Consider the following 17,948-nt stretch of genomic DNA (forward strand, 5'->3'; position numbering starts at 1 on the left):
TAGACAATTTGATAGGAGCATTTTCTGCCTCTTTGGCCTTGAGATAAAAAAAAGAGACAAGGCAAACAAACAAGTGCTTTGTTGTCTTATTTACATGTCCTCGAGCTACTGGCAAAAAGCCCAGAGAATTTTTAGAAATCAAATTTTCTGTGTTTTCTGTGTATGAACCTTCTTTTTTCTACTACAAAGACACAGTTATTTCCGCTAGACAAGAATTTGGGGTGAAGACAACATGGACTATCTCTCTAAAACCTCTCCTTTCACAAGGAAATTCCATCATGCAGTTAGATATCTTTGGGTGATCGGTGTTTGGTTGTAAAACCTGAAAGAATGCAAAGTTGAAATGTATTTGAATCTTAAGTATATTGAACGCATAAGAATGCAAAGTATATTGAAACCAAAATGTGTGTGCGGTGGTAAGGCTAAACAGCAGATGCTGGGTTTCAAGCTGGCTTCCAGAAATATCTTAGCCAGCTTAGAAGAAAACTTTTTTAAAAAAATCATCCAAAGTAATAAACTGGCCAATTTTTCTTTGAAGTTTGTTTTCCAAAAAAAGTTCAAGGTGTAGAGATAGTGAGGTACAAAAAAACCTGCCGTATCCAAACTTCCTTAGAAAGAAATCCAGTCAATTTGATTTTGGGACCTGTTTGCTGACCTAAGACTTGGAGGTTGGCAAATGTAACCTACCCTGGAGAACACAAATTGGAGAAGATTGCAAAGGAAGATGTCAAGAGCTAGTTGGGGTTCACTCTGATGTGTTCCGATCACTTTCGCAGTGTGGAGGAGGAAAGCTTCAACCTGGAAAGTTCCTGAAGGAAGATACAACGGTATCTTGGCTGTCTCATTTGCAAAATGAACTTTAAGCCCTGAAAATCAGTGTCTGGTTGTGTAATAAAAAAAAAGTTACAGGTAGTCTGTGATGACTCACATGGAATACAAAATAAACACAGTCACAAAAAACAGGTGAAGCTCCTTTTATTCCTTCACTTTGCTTCCAAGCTCCAAATATCCTTGACTGGAGACAAAAAAAACTCCCACACAAGCAGTTACAAGATGGAGGAACTGCTGTTTAAATTATAAATAGTAAAAACCAGGCAAGATAAGGGCTTGAAGATGTCCACAAATATCAGAACACACACTGGGAAGGACACCAAACTCAAGAGAGGAACAATTAACTAGAGATATTTCCCCACTTTGTTTCCAGTGTTCACCCATACACATGTCCTTCCTGTTGTCACAGCTGCAGCCCATGAAGAGAATCAAAGCCCTCTCCTCCCCTGCAGACCATGTCTCTCCCTTATGCTCTCCTCCCTGTGTGCCCTAGGATGGAGAGGGGATGGGCTTGGGTCCTCTGACTACCCAGCCGGCCTCTGCCCTTCCCCAGCCTGTTCCTCCTCTACCTCACAGTCGGTCTCCATCAGAGGCATGACATAGTCCTTGACTAACAACCACAGTTGTAAGTCAAGAGCTACCTGAAGTATATGGGACGTGGATTTCTGTTGCTAAAGAAGGCAACCCACCGTAGACGTTAGCAATCAGGTAATTGTTAAGCAAATCCGCCTTTCCTCCTTAACTTTGCTTTTTGGAAGCCAGCTTGTAAGGTCACATTAGCAATAGCACTTAGACTTATGTATCACTTTATAGTGTTTTACAGCCCTCTCTAAGCATTTTTACAGAATCAATATAATGCCCCCAACAATCTGGGTCTCCATTGACCTCGGAAGGATGGAAAGCTGAGTCAACCTTGAGCTGATCAGGACTGAACTCTTTTCTATTGGGAAGAGTTAGCCTGCAATACTATATTCCAACCACTGCATCACCACTGCTCCTAAATGATCACAAATGGTGATCACATGACCTCTGGAGGCTGTAACTTGTAAATAAATATATGCCAGTTGCCAAGTTCCTGAATTTAGTCCACATTACCTTGATACTTCAACAGTTGTAAGTACAAGTGGAAGTCATTGTTTTCAGTACTGTTGAATGGTTGTGAGCCGAGGACTATTTGTATCTCATTGGAGTTCTGTTTCTGCCCTTCTGATAAGTTCTGGTAGGCTTGGCTCACTCCAGGTCTAGTTGCTGTAGTGGAATAATCTTGCAGGATCTGGGAATGACAATTTTCCAATGGCTGCACCTGCCCTATGGAACATCATCTGCGTTGATTACTATACCTGATCAAGGGACATTGTCATGCCCCGGTTGGAGTCTGATTCCGAGTGGGAAATTGAGTCGCTGACGGAGTGGGAGTGTGGCTCCGGTGGCTATGGAGAAAACTGGGGAAGGGCACAGTCCGACTGGGCATTTAGAGGAAGATCCAGGCCCACCCCCTCTTCATCCTAGGGCACGCAGGGAGGAACGGAGAAGGGAACAACATGAGTTATGGGGGAAAAAAGGACCCTGATTACCTTCCTTAGCTGCAGCTGGGAAAACAGGATTTAAAAGGGTGTTTGCGCACAGCACCTAGCTGGAAACAAAGCATGCATTATCGTTAATTGTCAAGATTTATCTGGGTCCTGGCGTCCTCCCAAATGTGTGTGTTTCGTTATCTTTTGAAGCCTGCAATTCCTTATCCTGCTCTGTCTCGTTAATTGCTGCAGCTGTGGTTTGTGTTGGTTTTTATTTATAATTTATACGTACTTTGGGTTCGTACTGAATTTCTTCCCTTTAAAAACTGTTCTTGGGAGAGTTTTTTTCTCCAGCCGATGATAACTGGACATTGGGGGCCAAGTTGGAGGTCTTAAAGGGACTTTGCCTACTTTTGCAACTTTGTTGCTTTTGTGCCATGCCCTGGGTCATCATAGACATGTACAGCATCAAGGGACATGTACAGCATGTTTCATGAGCAAACTAGGTAACATCATCAGTGACGATAATGTTACTTGGTCTGGTCATAAAATGACTGCAAGAAAACCCTCAAGCTCAGAGACCACCAAGGACCCCACAAGTCTAGGAAGTATCAGCTAATTCCAGAGATGAAATTTCAAGGATGCATTACTTTGGGGAGTAGCATCTCAATTTTCCTTGAGCCGGATTCTCATCAACTGTGGACTTGTCGTCTTCTTTCTTCCAGAATGTGGAGTATAATATCTTTGAAGGTATGGAGTGTCGTGGGTCTCCTTTAGTGGTTATCAGCCAAGGAAAAATTGTACTGGAGGATGGTAATCTCCACGTAACTGAGGGGTCTGGCCGATACATTCCTAGGAAACCTTTCCCTGACTTCGTTTACAAACGTATCAAAGCAAGAAGCAGGGTAAGTAGCTTGAATCGTCCCCATCTTTATGGATCTGGTCTTGAAAATTATAAAATAAATATAAAACCGGTCTGTTCAAAGGAGAATCTAACAGTTGGGCACATCTTGAAGATTAGCTGATTGTTTTGTTGGAAACTTGTGGATCCTTTTGATCAAATGGTTGGAAATGTATGGAAATATAGCCAAGAATTATGAGTTTGGACTGATCTTAAATTTCCAATCTGCAGGCTGGCTGAGTTTCTTGACAAAATATTAGTTAATATCTCAAAATGTGCAGCCTGCTTCTCTCTACCCTTCTCTGTAGTCACATTTAATGAGATAGAGTGATGCAGTTCTTGATAGAAAAAAAAAAATTCTGTCTTTCAGTCCAGGACCACATTTAGTCTTCCATGTATTCTTTTGATGCTTCTGATTTGGAATCTCTTAGCAAATGTACTTTGTACAAAGTCCCTGTCAGAATATTTGAAATTTCCTTAAATTTCATTGGATAGTGCCAGGTCTGTCTCCTTGGGGCAAATGTCCCCACAGGCCAACATTTGCAAGAAGTCTGGTACACTTTTGATGTTCTTCCACCAGTTATTGGTGGACTGACTCAAAAGCTTATGGGTTTAGGAGAGCAGAAGACCTTGAGGTAGCCTGCCATTGTCTGCTAAAGGTGTTGTATTAACTGTATTAAGGAAAACATAAGCAGAAATAATCAGTGACTAAGACGCTGAACTTGTCGATCAGAAAGGTCGGCAGTTTGGCGGTTCGAATCCCTAGTGCCATGTAAGAGTGAGCTCCCATTACTTGTCCCAGCTTCTGCCAACCTAGCTGTTCGAAAGCACGTAAAAAAAATGCAACTAGAAAAATAGGGACCCCTTTGGTGGGAAAGTAACAGCGTTCCATGTGCCTTTGGCATTTAGTCATGTTGGCCACATGACCACGGAGACGTCTTCGGACAGCACTGGCTCTTTGGCTTTGTAACGGAGATGAGCACCGTTCCCTAGAGCCGGGAACGACTAGCACGTATGTGTGAGAGGAACCTTTAGCTTTTAAGCAGAAATACTTAAAAATGGGGATGGGTGGTGTTCCAACCATGGCAACATTTAAGACTTGCGGATTTCAGCTCCCAGATTTCCCCAGCCTGGTGTCCAACTTATCGACTTTTAGACCTGTGGACTTCAACTTGAGAAGGTAGGAAGATGCATAGGATGCAAGCAAAAGCAACTGGGTTATTTATTCCTATATTGCCAGATATTTCTCACTCTTTTCTTCCTCTCTTTTCCCCCAAGCTGGCTGAATTGAGGGGTGTCCCACGCGGTTTGTACGATGGCCCTGTTTGTGAAGTGTCGGTGACACCAAAAACGGTCACGCCAGCTTCCTCCGCCAAGACTTCCCCAGCAAAACAGCAGGCTCCCCCTGTGAGGAATTTGCACCAGTCTGGATTTAGCTTGTCGGGTATGAGGCTAAACTCTTGTAATGGGGTCTTTGCTTTATTTGACTGGCATTCTGGGAGGGGAAAGGAAGAGGGAGGGTGTAAGGGAATTCTGCTTACTAGCTGAGAGGGTTCTGCTTACTAGCTCTGGTTCAGTGCGGTAGGAGTAAATACGGATAGCAGGGCTCAGTGTAGCTGGTTTATCATCCCCTGGGACACATTTTGGGTTGCTGGAATGGAGATCTCTGCGAGATACCTCAGCATCTCCAAACTGCACTTTCCAGAATTACGGACTGATAATGATTCAGAATAATGGAACGACATTAAGCTATACAGGTAATCCTCGACATACAACGATTTACAATTGAGCCCAAATGTTCCACTGCTAACAAGAGAGTTGGGTTTTTTTTAAAAAAAAATAAACAAAACTTTATTAAGTATTAAAAACATTGGACGTCGTGTAACCATCCCGACAATCCTGGTTGTCATACATATTATGGCATAAGAGACATATTTTAAATACATTTATACAGCTATACATTTCTATGGTATTTCCTAATTTTAGTCCTCCATTTTGCCATCCTTTATTCTCTTTTGATTTTAGATCCTTCCTTTTTTCCCACCATTGATAGAATTTATCCCATACTTTATAGCAAGGGTCTTCAAACGTGACAAGTTTAAGACTTGTGGACTTCAACTCCCAGAATTCCTGAGCTAACATGACTGGAGGAGAAATTCTGGGAGTTGAAGTCCACAAGTCTTAAAGCTGCCAAGTTTAAGGAGCCCAGCTTCATAGTATTCTATCTCGTCTTTGTCTTTCATTTCCCAGATTAATTTGTCCATCTCCGTGCATGTCCGTATCTTTTTTATTACATCATTTTCATTGGGAATTTCTATGTTTTTCCATCTTCGGGCAAAACTGCTTACTGCTGTAATCACATATATTATTAGGCATATCTCCTACTAAGCAAAAGAGTTGTTAAGTGAGTTTTGTGGTCTTATAGACTTAGGACTTAAGACCACAACTGAGCCCAACATTTCTGGGGCTTTGCCCCATTTTACAATCTTTCTTGCCACCGTTGCTAAGCGAATCACTGCAGTTTTTAGGTTAGTAACAATGGTTGTTAAGGGAACCTGGCTACTCTGCTTGCAAGGAATTTGCAAAAGAGGATCCCACGATCCCGGCACATTGCAGTTGTCTTAAATAGGAGCCAGTGGCCAAGCATTTGAATTTTGATCATGTGACGCTGAGGGTCGCTGCAACAGTGCTTGGTAACTTCAAATGGTCATTAAATGAATGGTCGTAAGTCGAGGACTACCTGTATGGTTTAGTTTACAGAGGAGGAGGAAGATAATGGTGATGAGCCACCGGAAAAAAATAAATAACTGAACAGCCATCACAGTACAGATTTTATGACCAGTGTAATAATCTTTGAATACTTTTAATGAGTTTACATCACTCTTGAATATGATAGGAGAAGACAGTCTAAGTCTAAATGCCTTGGAAACCTAAACTATTAATGGGGATGTATGTTACTTTCTGGTCGGATTTTAAAAAGTGCAGGAGAAGAAGAAACCAGTTAGGATTCCCCTGGCCCATGCCATGCAGACCAAGCCAGCCTTCATATGGGGTCTTCCCACTTCACCCATCCAGGACAGCTATGGACTGGTACTAGTCCATGGCCCGTTGTGATGACCCGGGGCGTGGCACAACGGCAACACAGATAATCAGTAGGAGTCCCTTTATTAGCCCCAACTTTGCCCCCGATGTCCTGGTTACCTTCTGGCTGGAGAAAAGCTCTCCTAGGAAGAGCCTTTGACTGCAGAGAATCCAAAATGTGGTCAACAAAAACTGTAACCATAAGTCCAATCAAGGCAAGATGAGGTAATTAGTCCGGCAGGGCAAGAGAAGGAATTCCAGATGTGAAGGAACGATAGTAATTCAACACGGTTGGGTGGACGCCAGGAACTCAGATAACCAACGTTAACACGTTTGTTCCCAGCAGACGCCGCACTCAACATGCATCTCTTTTAAACTCCCTTCCCAGGTGTGGCTAATGAAGGGAATCAGGGCCTCTTTCTCCCCCATTAGCTACACAACCCACGTTTCTCTCTTCATCATTCCTCCCTGCATGCCCTAGGATGAAGAGGGGGGTGAGCCTGGGTCTTCTTCTGAACTCCATCTCCCTTGTTCTACCTCTTCCCTGCTCTGCCCAGCTGAACCTTGTCCTTCCCCAGTTCCCTCCACTGGGAGTTGAAGACCACAAGTCTTCAATTTGCCAAGGTTGGAGCCCCCGATGTACGGCATTACGTTCCGTGCACGAAACCATACTGTCCCTCTCTGCCACCACTGCCATGGAACAAGAAAAGTTGGAGGTACAGAGCAAGTCCCAGATGAAATTACCCTTGAGTTATGACCACACTTGAACCCAACGTTTATGTTGCCAAGTGAAGCATTTGTCAAGTGACTTTGTCCCCATTTTACGACTTTTCTCACCCCAGTTGTTAAGTGGACCACTGCGGTTCTCGAATCAGTCACAACGGTTGTTAAGTGAATCTGACTTCCCCATGGACTTTGCTTGTCAGAAGGTCGCAAAAAGGGGAATCACACGACCTTTTGGACACTGCAATGGCCGTAAATGTGAATCAGTTGTCAAGCATCCGAGTGTAAATCAGGTGACCATGGGGGATGCTGCAATGGTCGTAAGTGTGAGAAACGGTCCTAAGTCACTTTTTTTCAGTGCTGCTGTAATTTTGAACAGTCACTAAGTGAAGTGTTATAAATCAAGGACTACCTGTATTGATCAGTCAAATTCACCAGTCAATACTTTAGACCAGAGGCCTCCAAACTTGGCAACTTTAAGACTTGTGGACTTCCACTCCCAGAATTCTCCAGCCAGCTATGCTATGCTGGCTGGAGAATTCTGGGAGTGGAAGTCCACAAGTCTTAAAGTTGCCAAGTTTGGAGGCCTCTGCTTTAGACTTTGAAATCATAGTAGAATTGCTCATGTTATACTTATGTGTACATCTTCAGTTTCTCACTATGCTTCTGTCTCTCTCCCTCTTTCCAACTTGTAGGTGCGCAAATCGACGATAATATCCCACGGCGTACTACGCAGCGCATAGTTGCACCCCCTGGGGGCCGCGCCAACATCACCAGCTTGGGTTAAAAACGACATCAGGGGAGCAAAAGTCCACTTGGAGATGGTGGGTGGGGGCACTTGAAAAGACCTTTTTTAAATTCTTTTAGAGCCTGTGATGGTTACTGTGGATAAGCAGTGGATGAGGCCATAGTCTCTCTCTCTCTCTCTCTGTCTCTCTCTCTCTCTCTCCCTCCCCTTTCCTTTTATTGTTAACCATTTCCCTCCCCCATCTCTTCACAAAACCTCCTCACTTCTCCCTTCCTCCACACTCCCACCCCGCTTTCTGCTTTTAAAAGAGATAAACATTGACGTGTAGAACTTGTAGTTGGCGTGACCATGAGCATCATCCTTTCTTTGCTTTGCCTCTTTTATTTTTATTTTTAATTTTCTTTTAAAAGGAAGGATAAAGTGAATTTCCCGTGAGCTGCCTCTCCCCCCGCCGCCAATCCCTCATCTATTAAGGTTGGGTTTTCAATTCTGCAAAAGAGAAATGAAGGGTTTAAACTGGACGTTTCCAAAACTGGAGTCACCAATCATGGGACTTAGAACGTGGGAGATCCAAACCCATGGATGGCCTTCTTTCCATTTGGAGGGAGGAAGATTTTGTGCTGCTAGGTCAAGGTGTAATTGTGGAGTGGAGAGTGTATCCCATCTTATTTTGATATTTAATACCTTTATTCCACACTTGAAGCAATTGAAGGATTCTTCGTTTTCTTCTTTATATGTATGTATGTATACGCATATGATTATGGACTTGTTCCTGCCTGTTGCATTGTTTGAGATGCCTTATTTTAGGATGGAGAGAATCTTTCCATTTTCTTATTTTCTTTGAGTTTAGGGTCTCCATAGCTCCACCATATTCTGATCAGTTCTTGCATCAACCCAACCTTGAATTTTGCCATCCAAATGATAGTCTTTCAGGGATTCTCCAATGTGTTCTTTTGAGTTTTGGAATCTAAAGTATACCTTCTAAAAGACATCCTCCACTGTATTTTCCCTAAAATTACCTGATTGTCTATAAAGTGGACCCTCCCTTGTTTAAACTCTTCCATCTCTAGTGGAAGTAGGTTCTTATAAAACCCAAGCCACAGACGCTTCGAGGGATTTGGAGCTCAGACAAGGGAACTGGCCAGGGAGCATCTTCTAAATTACTTCCTGCACTTTAAAAAAGTGCATTTTATTGAAAAAAGAAGGCATCCATCCATTCTTGACACTATCTCAAAATAAGAGGGCCAGCTGTGGAGTTTGACTGTGACCATGGCTTGCTGCTTCTTATATTCTAACAACACAGTTGTTTCATAGCTGGGACTCTTACGTCTACTACAGTATCGCCCTTCAGGAGCTCAGTCTTTCTACTAATAGTACTATTCCTATGGGTAAACTGCCTAGAGAGTGTTGTGAAGTGCTATGGAGCAGGATATAAGCCTAAATGTTATTGCTAGTGTAGTCTTAAGAGAGATGGGTCTTGACTGAATGAAAACTGAGATATGGGAGAGACATGTAGGTCTGATTGCTGGAATGCCTTGGTGCAAGAAAAAGAAAATGGATGGAACCCGGTGTGGCAAATAGAAATCCTTGCTGTTTTTTGATCGCAATGTATCTGGATTAGCTTTGGAGTTAGGGTTGTGGTACCTTTTGCGTGGAACAGTGGTTCTGTGCTTGAAGGTTTGAGGGAGCCAGTGCCTGAATCAAACCATGCACCCTTTGGAATGTTTTGGTCCACCTGTGGAATGAAATAGAGATGTTCTGATCTGCATACAGAACAAATTGTAATTTCTTTGGCCTGGATGCAAGTGATGTTGATGGGCCTTCAGAAGAAGTTAAGGGGTTTGTCACCCCAGGGTAGTAAAGGAAGGATGGCAGTGGACATAATGAGGAAGCTGAGGCGATGCTCCTTGCTAGACATGGAGGACAGCTGAGGTGAGAGACAGAAGTCTCTGGGAAGACGAGCCAGTGGACTATATTACTCAGAACTGCTGTGGGGAGAGAATAGGTACAATCTTGCTCATCTAATTTTTCCTTGGTTCAAAACACAGAATAACTAAAGCATTGAACTTTTAGGTTTTCTTGACCTGGAGAGGTTCTAAAACTCTGCATTGTTTGGGGTTGAAAAATAAAATGCTTCTACTTTGGGCAGGCATACACTTGGCACCGACTCTAAACTGCAGTGTCCAGTCACTGATCTTTAAATCCCTTGTGCTAACAGAAGGCAGTATATTCCTAACAAGCTAACAGCACTGCCAACTTCCCCTGATTCATCCTTCTTTTAAATATATGTGCAAAGGCCTGAATGTGGGTGGATTAGAAGTGTTCATCTAAGTGCACAGAGGCCTCTTAATTCATATTTATTATTGGTCCAGTGAAGTGGATGCTCCTCTTGTTCCGATCCCATGATAGAATCCAAATCTGCATATTGCATAAATTTTGCAAGTTCCAATTGTATGTAGCCCATACAGGAACTGGCATAATTCACAATCTTTACCTGCTCCGAACCGCTTCCATTAAACCTTCTAGGACAGGGGTTGGCAACTTTAAATACTCAAAAGAGCCACAAAGATCCTAATTGGAAGCCCCCTGTTCAATTCTGGAGCCGACTGAAGTCCGCTTCCGCCACCATAGAGTCTCCTCCTGGTGCAGCATCCTTTTTCCTCTACCTGTCCTAGCCGAAAGCCCTATCAATTGTGGAGCCGATCAGCAATGGAGCCACAGCAGAGGGATGAAAGAACTGCATGCGGCTCTAGAGCTGCAGGTTGCTCACTCTTCTTCTAGGAGGTTAACATGCGAAGACTTTAGAATCTCCCTTTTCTTTCCCAACCTTGTTGGGTTGGTTGAGTCATTATTTGGTCACATCCTTCCTTTACTGGTTACTTCTTCCTTTTTTTAAATAGCAGTCTTGGTGTACACGTATGGGATTAATTTGTGCCTTTACTTAATCTTGGATGCAGGTCTTGGAAGGGTTTTTTTTTAGCCCCATTCTTAAATCCGGTCGACTGCTAAAACAAGATTTTAAGTTTCTACTTTCCCTAAGCTAGACCAGAAGCCCCTTGAAACCTAAGAAGATGAAGGATATGATTGCATTCAAGGCCAAATATGCTAAGATTTTTACCCAGCACGTATTTTACACAATGAAATATTAAGATTCCCAGATACTCCCTCATTAATAGGTCATGAAGTCCTTTTTCCTCTAACTTAAGATCAGAAGTGGCCCAGTCCAACGTGCCATTGTTCCTGTCACCACTTCCGTGCCATAGACCAAGCAGAGCATGGCATTTCTTCCCAGTTCCTGAGTTGATATCCACAGATGTAGTCAACTTTACTGGTCTCTTCTGGATCTCTGAACTGTATATTTTTTCAGCTTGTCAGTACGGACTGGGCTCACCTCTGTACCACCGTATTTACTGGAACACGTGTGAAGCCTACAGTACATCTGTTTGTAGATTCCCAATGTTCTGGTAACTGTGGAGCAGTGGGGGCTGTGCATAATCCACCCTGTTTGTGTTCCCCTTCCATACATTCAGCCATATGAAGATAATCCCAAGGACACTTCCTATCTTTGGTCTACATTCACCAATGCTCAGGCCCGAGTGGGAAAAAAAACTGCCATTTGGATGCTGAAATGTATGGTGTGATAGGTGTGAAGTTTGAAGTTAACCTGCCCTTTTTCCTTTTTGTTCATGCTGTTACGGGCAATGAATTCCAGACCATTTCAAATGGATTTCTTAATTTTTTTTAATTTACTTACGAGATTGCACTTTTATTAAGAAAATATTTAGTAAGTGTAATATATATATATGTGTTCAGCTATTTTTAATGTTATTTTTTTTCATTTGTGCTTTAATAATGAATTTAAGCATTTTTTAGAAAAATGGGAGAACCATTCTTTTGTAAAAAAAAAAAAAAAACAACCTCCAAACAACCGTGTTTGTTTCAGTTGTATGGAATGAATGCAGCTCTCTGCTATTCACTTGAGTCTTCCTTCTCCCTCTCTCTCTCTCTCTCTCTCTGTCTCTCTCCCCCCTCCATGTTCATAATCGTTGTTTTGCTTTGTGCTTTGAGATGGGGAATAGAAAAAGTTTTTTAAAAAGTGCAGGCTATGTAAGCATGTTGTTTCCTGTGGGAGCTCACTCGCTCCGTGTGTCTGTTTTTAATGACTGTCCTATGTAAATGCATAAAAAAAAATGACACTGAATATGGAATTAATTTACCGCAGTGACTTGATGCTCTAAAAGAAGAGAAAAATCATAATTGAAGATAATTAAACTATGTAGAATTTAATACTAGCTGGATTTTACACCTTGGATTTTGTGCTTGTGAACATGAGTGAAGGAGCTGTAAGTGCTAAGATGATCATGTGTGTAGACAAACAAAACAAACAAACCCCAACCCTGATATTTGACCATTCTCTGGATGGGGAAAATAATGGCATAAAACAAGTAGTGTGTTCTTTCTTTCTTAAAAATTCTGTGTTACATTACCATGGGAATTCCTTAATAAAGATGACATGTTGTTGTTTCAGCTGGGGTGTCCTAGAAGTTGATGTGTGTGTGTTGTGTGTTTGTCCAAGCCAAGATTGCAGTTTGTGCTAACTTTCCACAACTTGGGGACTTCCAAAGGTCTGAACTTCAACAACTGTAAATCCTTGGCCAGTTCTGGAAGGAAAGGCTGGTATCACCATGTATTGGAGAACTTCAGATTTTCTCCTGGGTAGCTGAAAGGGTTTACTTAGAACCTTGCATTGAGCTCAACTTGAAATGTAAGACCCCAACTTCAAGTTATAGTTAGTATTGGTGACTTATTGTGAAAATTTCCAAAACATGCAGATTGACAAACATCTGCTTAGTGTCAATAATGGAGCACCAAATGTGAACTGTAGTGACCGGGCCAAATTGGGTATGTGTTTATTTTTACTTAGATGTGCAAAGCATCACACTGAGACCCCAAGCATGCACAACACTGGATTTATTTCATGCAAAAAGGTGCCTTATACCTTTGTTGCACTTAATTCAAAGTGTAATTCTCGAGTTGTGCCTGCTGCAAGTAATTTCTGCTGAGTGAAGTGGAATTTCCACCTGTGGTAGGGCCGCATTCTTATTGCCCATTCCGCTAAACTACAAAGGGATTTTATCTTAGCTTATTGTGTTAAGTTAGCTATTGTGTACATATTGATTTAGGACTTAGCATTATGATTTTGCAGAATTTGAAATGTTTCACGATAATACTTCTCATTCCATGTTTGGATAGTGATTTGATTAAAGATTACAACAATAAAAACTTAATACAAAAAATAAGGTGCAGAAAAGAAAAAAAAATGGAAAGAAATGGAAAAGAAAGAAAAATAATAAAAAACGAAGTGACTCTTATCAGAAGTATAAACAATTTTAGTAACTTGTAACTTTCTCTTAAAAAACAACAAATGATGTCTTCTTATATCCCATCCCAGCTATAAACAAATCCTTGAAACCTTATTTCAGGCCTGATAAAGGTCCATTAAGGGTTACTGGAGATAACATACTACTTTAACCTTGATAAAATAAACTTTACATCGCTTCCTTTAACTTCTAATGATCTTGATGGTTAGCCCCCTAGAATCTGGGTTTTTTAAATCATTTTTTGTCCCTCTTCCAAAAAATTAAAAAACCCCAACTAACCCTCCCCAAAAAAACCTTTTCAAAGCTTTAATGAGCCTCTTGAAAATCCAATGTAAGAAAATTATTTATTATTCACATATCACTTTTAATTATTATGATGTAATCTGGTTTCTTTTCATGTATCCAGTGTAACATCTTTTTCAATATCCTTGTCACCTTCAATTTTTAAATCTACTTTCAACTCAGCCTCCTTGTCAGATAAAATTTGTTCCTCTTCCATAACACCTTTTAAACAGAGGCAGAGAGTATTAAAATTCTGGGACCATTGTTCCAAAATACCTCAACGTGGCCTGTGTTAATTTTTTTTAATGTTGAAACAATGGATGAAAACTAAACAAGAGGAGCAACCTAGAAGTAAGGAGAAATTTCCTAACAGTGAGAACAATAAACCAGTGGAACAACTTGCCTCCAGAAGTTGTGGATGCTCCATTAGTGGACAATCATTTGTCCAGAATGTTAACAGGGTCTCCAGCTTCAGCAGAAGGTTGGGCTGGAAGACTGGCCATAGTCCCTTCCAATTCTTATTCTATTGTTTTGCTTCATTCTGTAATTGTAAGCTGAGTTTGACAAACATTTCCTTGTCTGCCAGAGCTGTAAACCCACCAAAACCACTCCCTTGTTGGGAGAGAAATTAACTGAAGAGCTGGTCTACTCACCAGCTTTTCATTCATTGGCTTTGCTTTTTGAATCATCTACAATCTTCCAGTTCTTTCCCAGAGGTCCAGTAATTTTAATTCAAGAGTAATAGGTAAAGGTTCCCCTTGCACATATGTGCTAGTCATTTCCGGCTCTAGGGGCTGGTGCTCATCTCCATTACAAAGCCAAAGAGCCAAGTGTTGTCCGAAGACATCTCCATGGTCGTGACTAAATGCCGAAGGTGCACGGAACGCTGTTACCTTCCCACCAAAGGTGGCTCCTATTTTTCTACTTGCATTTTTTACATGCTTTCGAACTGCTAGGTTGGCAGAAGCTGGGACAAATGACAAGAGCTCACTCCGTTACGCAGTGCTAGGGATTCGAACCGCCGAAGTTTCTGATCGATGAAGCTCAGCATCTTAGCCACCACGTCCCTTTCAAGAGTAATAAGCCTGGTCTATTAACCGTAATTATAAAAGTTGGTTCCAGCTTCTTTGGGTTTCTCATATTTTTCATGGGATCTCCCACCCACCCGCCCAAAACTGCAAAACCAAGACATGGATAATAGACAGAAGAGTCAAAAGTTCAGCAATCCTAATGGAAACAAAAATGCTCCAGAGCTAAAAGTGAAAATGCTTTCACTGTGACGAACCCCGTGCACCTTTAGCTACTTAATTTTGATTGCCGTAATTACCACCTGAGGAGATCCTGGTGTGGAGCTTGTTTGTTCAGCATGCATGCTGGATTAATTGTCTTCTGGGAGTTCCTGGATGAAGAATTGTTTCGACCAACCAGGTGCGTTAATTACACACAGTATGTTTTCTCTGAATTTTCATTTAGTAGCTCCATAATATTTTTCACTGTGGGATTTAATGCAATCTGCCTTTCTCTGACTGGGATGAGTGAGTTGGAGAGATAAATTGTCTGCAACCCCCTTCGGAGTTTTTGGTGGAACCCCTAAAATGGGTTATCTTTCTGGACAGCAATCAGTTTAGCCTGCACCTCTTCAAAATGACCCCTTTCACTTTATGGAACCTTATAATCAACAGAGGAATCCTAGGAGGTAATTCTAATTTCCAGGGACGACTTCTGGGATTACACAGGTCCTTTAGCTTTCTTTGTGAACCAGGCAACAAAAGCTTATTTGGCTTATTCAGTCATTTCCGGTAGACACTGATACTTGTCGAGCTTTCTACTGATATTTATTCAACTGCCTCTAAATAGGGCTAGAACTGATTCAAAGCTATGTGCTTGGCTTCAAAGAAACACGTTTTGTCCAGTGGTGGCATTCAGTGTTTTTTTACTACCAGTTCTGTGGTTGTGGCTTGGTGGGTGTGGCAGGGGAAGGATACTATAAAATCTCCAGTCAGAGGTGGGATTTTCTGGTTCTCCGAACTCAGAATTTCCACTACTGGTTCTCCAGAGCTGGTCAGAACCTGCTGAATACAACCTCTGGTTTTGCCCACTGCGAATGGAAGAATATAGCATCCATGCTGCCCTATATAATGTATCTAAACTATAGCCAGTTCGAGGTGGACATCCCCATCTTCACTAATAGGCAGATATCTTAGATGACTGAAGCTTTAGCTGTCACATTTTGCTTTCTCTCCCTCTACATTTGATCATCCTTTGCTGAGAATGTAACTGCTAATTAAAGTATGATAACCATGGAAGACACAAAAAGGTAACATTTGAAAACACTGGATGGCAGCAAAGCTCATGGAAAAGGAACAAATCCCAGTAGACAGGTAGTCCTTGATGTACGATCACAATTGGGACAAGAATTTTGGTCACTAAGAGGTTGTTAAGCGAGCTATGTGACCAGACATGATTTTACAACAATTTTTATCATCTTTAAGTGAATCATACAATTGTTAAGTGATTAGCCGTTGTTTGTTGGGAACCCACTAGGAAGGTCAAAAGTCACAAATCTGCAACAATGGTATGACGGTCGTAACTTTGAGGATGGGTCAGATGAAACTTTCCCAAGGCTGTTATAACTTGGAACTGTCATTAAATGAATGGTCATAAGACAATGACTCCCTGTACTATTATTTTGTTTGTAAGACCAGTTTTTGGTCCTTGGCAGTATTTTAAAAAATGCAGTGATAACGGGAGTCTGTGGCCAGTAGTAACATTACTATAAAAAGAGTAGCCTTAAAATATTTCAAATTTATCAATTTATTTTACTTTCAGATTTTAAAAAAGATAGAACTTTCTACTGTACATAGGCACCTAATTTCTGTGTTTATTATCTAATGGAACCCAATATGCAATATTGAATGATATCAACGATGGCTTTAAAATACAGGGAGTGCTTGACTTAACAGTTTATTTAGTGACAATGGTACTGAATAAAGAGACGACCTGTTTTCATATGTCTTTTGCAGCATCTGCATGATCAAAATTCAGATGCTTGGCATCTGGCTGGGGGATTCTGGGAATTGAAGTCCACGCATCTTAAAGATGGGCACCTCTGGTCTACAACTTCTTAGCCATACAAAAGCTTGCAGAAAGAGACCAGGGCCCTTTAACTCCAATCTCCAATAGTGATTTTATGGAGCTAAAGAATCACCTGATCCTTCTTAGCCAATCAGGGTTTTCTTTGATTGCAAATACATGTAGAATAGTTGCTATTATGTTAGTAGCCTTCAAATTGCTTTGGATTCTCCAAGGCCCTGATGTGTCTTCATTTTTCTGTGAGTAATTCACATTTTATTGGCTTCTTCGGGTCCTTCAGTGTAGGCAGGACATTTACTCGCTATTGTATGTAACATTTTTTCACATACCGCGTGGCTGGATTGATTTGTATAAATCTTTCCTTGTGCTGCCCACCAGGAATTTGGGACAATTCACATTCAAAAATAAAATATAATTAATTGAAAAGCAGGAGAGATAAATAAAATAAACATTAATCCAACTTGGGCTTGACTGAAGAGGAACATCTGAAAGCAGGACCAAATATAATTGTTGAAATATATTTTATATACCCTGTTTCTCCAACAATATGGCCTCCCCAATAGGAAGTCCCAGCATGTTTTATAGGCATGAAATGAAATTAAGCCCCTCCCCCCAAATTAAGGCCTATATTAAAACATGCAAAATGGGAATGGGGGGGAGGGCTTGCCATTAGGAAGTACTTTTGTTGCACACCTGGATATGGTGCTGCCTGTGTTGACCCCGATACGAAGTGCCCCACCAACTCCGAGGTCAACATCCAAGCCATCGCCTCCTGCCCGCCCGAAGATGCAAGGGGGGGAATTAAGTCACCCCCCAAAAAGACGGCCTAGCCATTTTTTCGGGGCTCAAAAAAAAATAAGACCCGGCCTTATTATATGACAAACACGGTATTTTATATTTTGCTTATGTCTCCTTTGAGGATGGGAAAGTTACTTCATTATTCAGGGTAGTTATAGTGGTAAACCTTCAATAGTCTTTGACATCTATGTGCTTCCTCAGAAGTTTTCTCCTTCCTCTGGCCTCAGTTTCTTCATAATAATAGAATAAAAGAGTTGGAAGGGACCTTGGAGGTCTTCTAGTCCAACCCCACCCCCTGCACAAGCTGGAGACCCTATGCCATTCTGGACAAATGATTGTCCAATCTCTTCTTAAAAACCGCTAGTGAAGAACCCAGAACTTCTGAAGGCAAAGCCATTAATTGTTATTGTAATCGTCAGGAAATTTTTCCTTAGTTCTCGGTTGGTTTTTTGCTTGATTAGTTTTCATCCATTGCTTCTCGTTCTGCCTTCTGGTGCTTTGGTTAAATAAATTGATTCCCCTCTGCTTTGTGGTATCTCTTTACATATTGGAACACTGCTATCATGTCACCCCTGGTCCTTCTTTTCAATAGAATA

The 17,948-nt window shown here is 41.4% G+C and overlaps 1 protein-coding gene across 3 annotated transcripts in view; it reads left to right on the plus strand.

Annotated features, from left to right (window-relative positions):
* Positions 1-12,325, plus strand: part of DPYSL2 (dihydropyrimidinase like 2) — a 95,550-nt gene extending 83,225 nt beyond the window's left edge. For all 3 annotated transcript variants that reach the window (XM_026714883.2, XM_026714884.2, XM_087938881.1), the window contains exons 12-14: positions 3,071-3,250; positions 4,525-4,690; positions 7,746-12,325. In XM_026714883.2, coding sequence (XP_026570668.1) covers positions 3,071-3,250; positions 4,525-4,690; positions 7,746-7,837 — 438 coding nt within the window. In that variant the 3' untranslated portion in view covers positions 7,838-12,325. The remainder of the gene's footprint in view (positions 1-3,070; positions 3,251-4,524; positions 4,691-7,745) is intronic.
* The last annotated feature ends 5,623 nt before the right edge of the window (positions 12,326-17,948 follow it).

The sequence above is a fragment of the Pseudonaja textilis genome, chromosome 9 (genome assembly GCF_049901715.1).
Source record: "Pseudonaja textilis isolate UNSWEBS1 chromosome 9, rPseTex1.2, whole genome shotgun sequence".
NCBI lineage: Eukaryota > Metazoa > Chordata > Lepidosauria > Squamata > Elapidae > Pseudonaja > Pseudonaja textilis.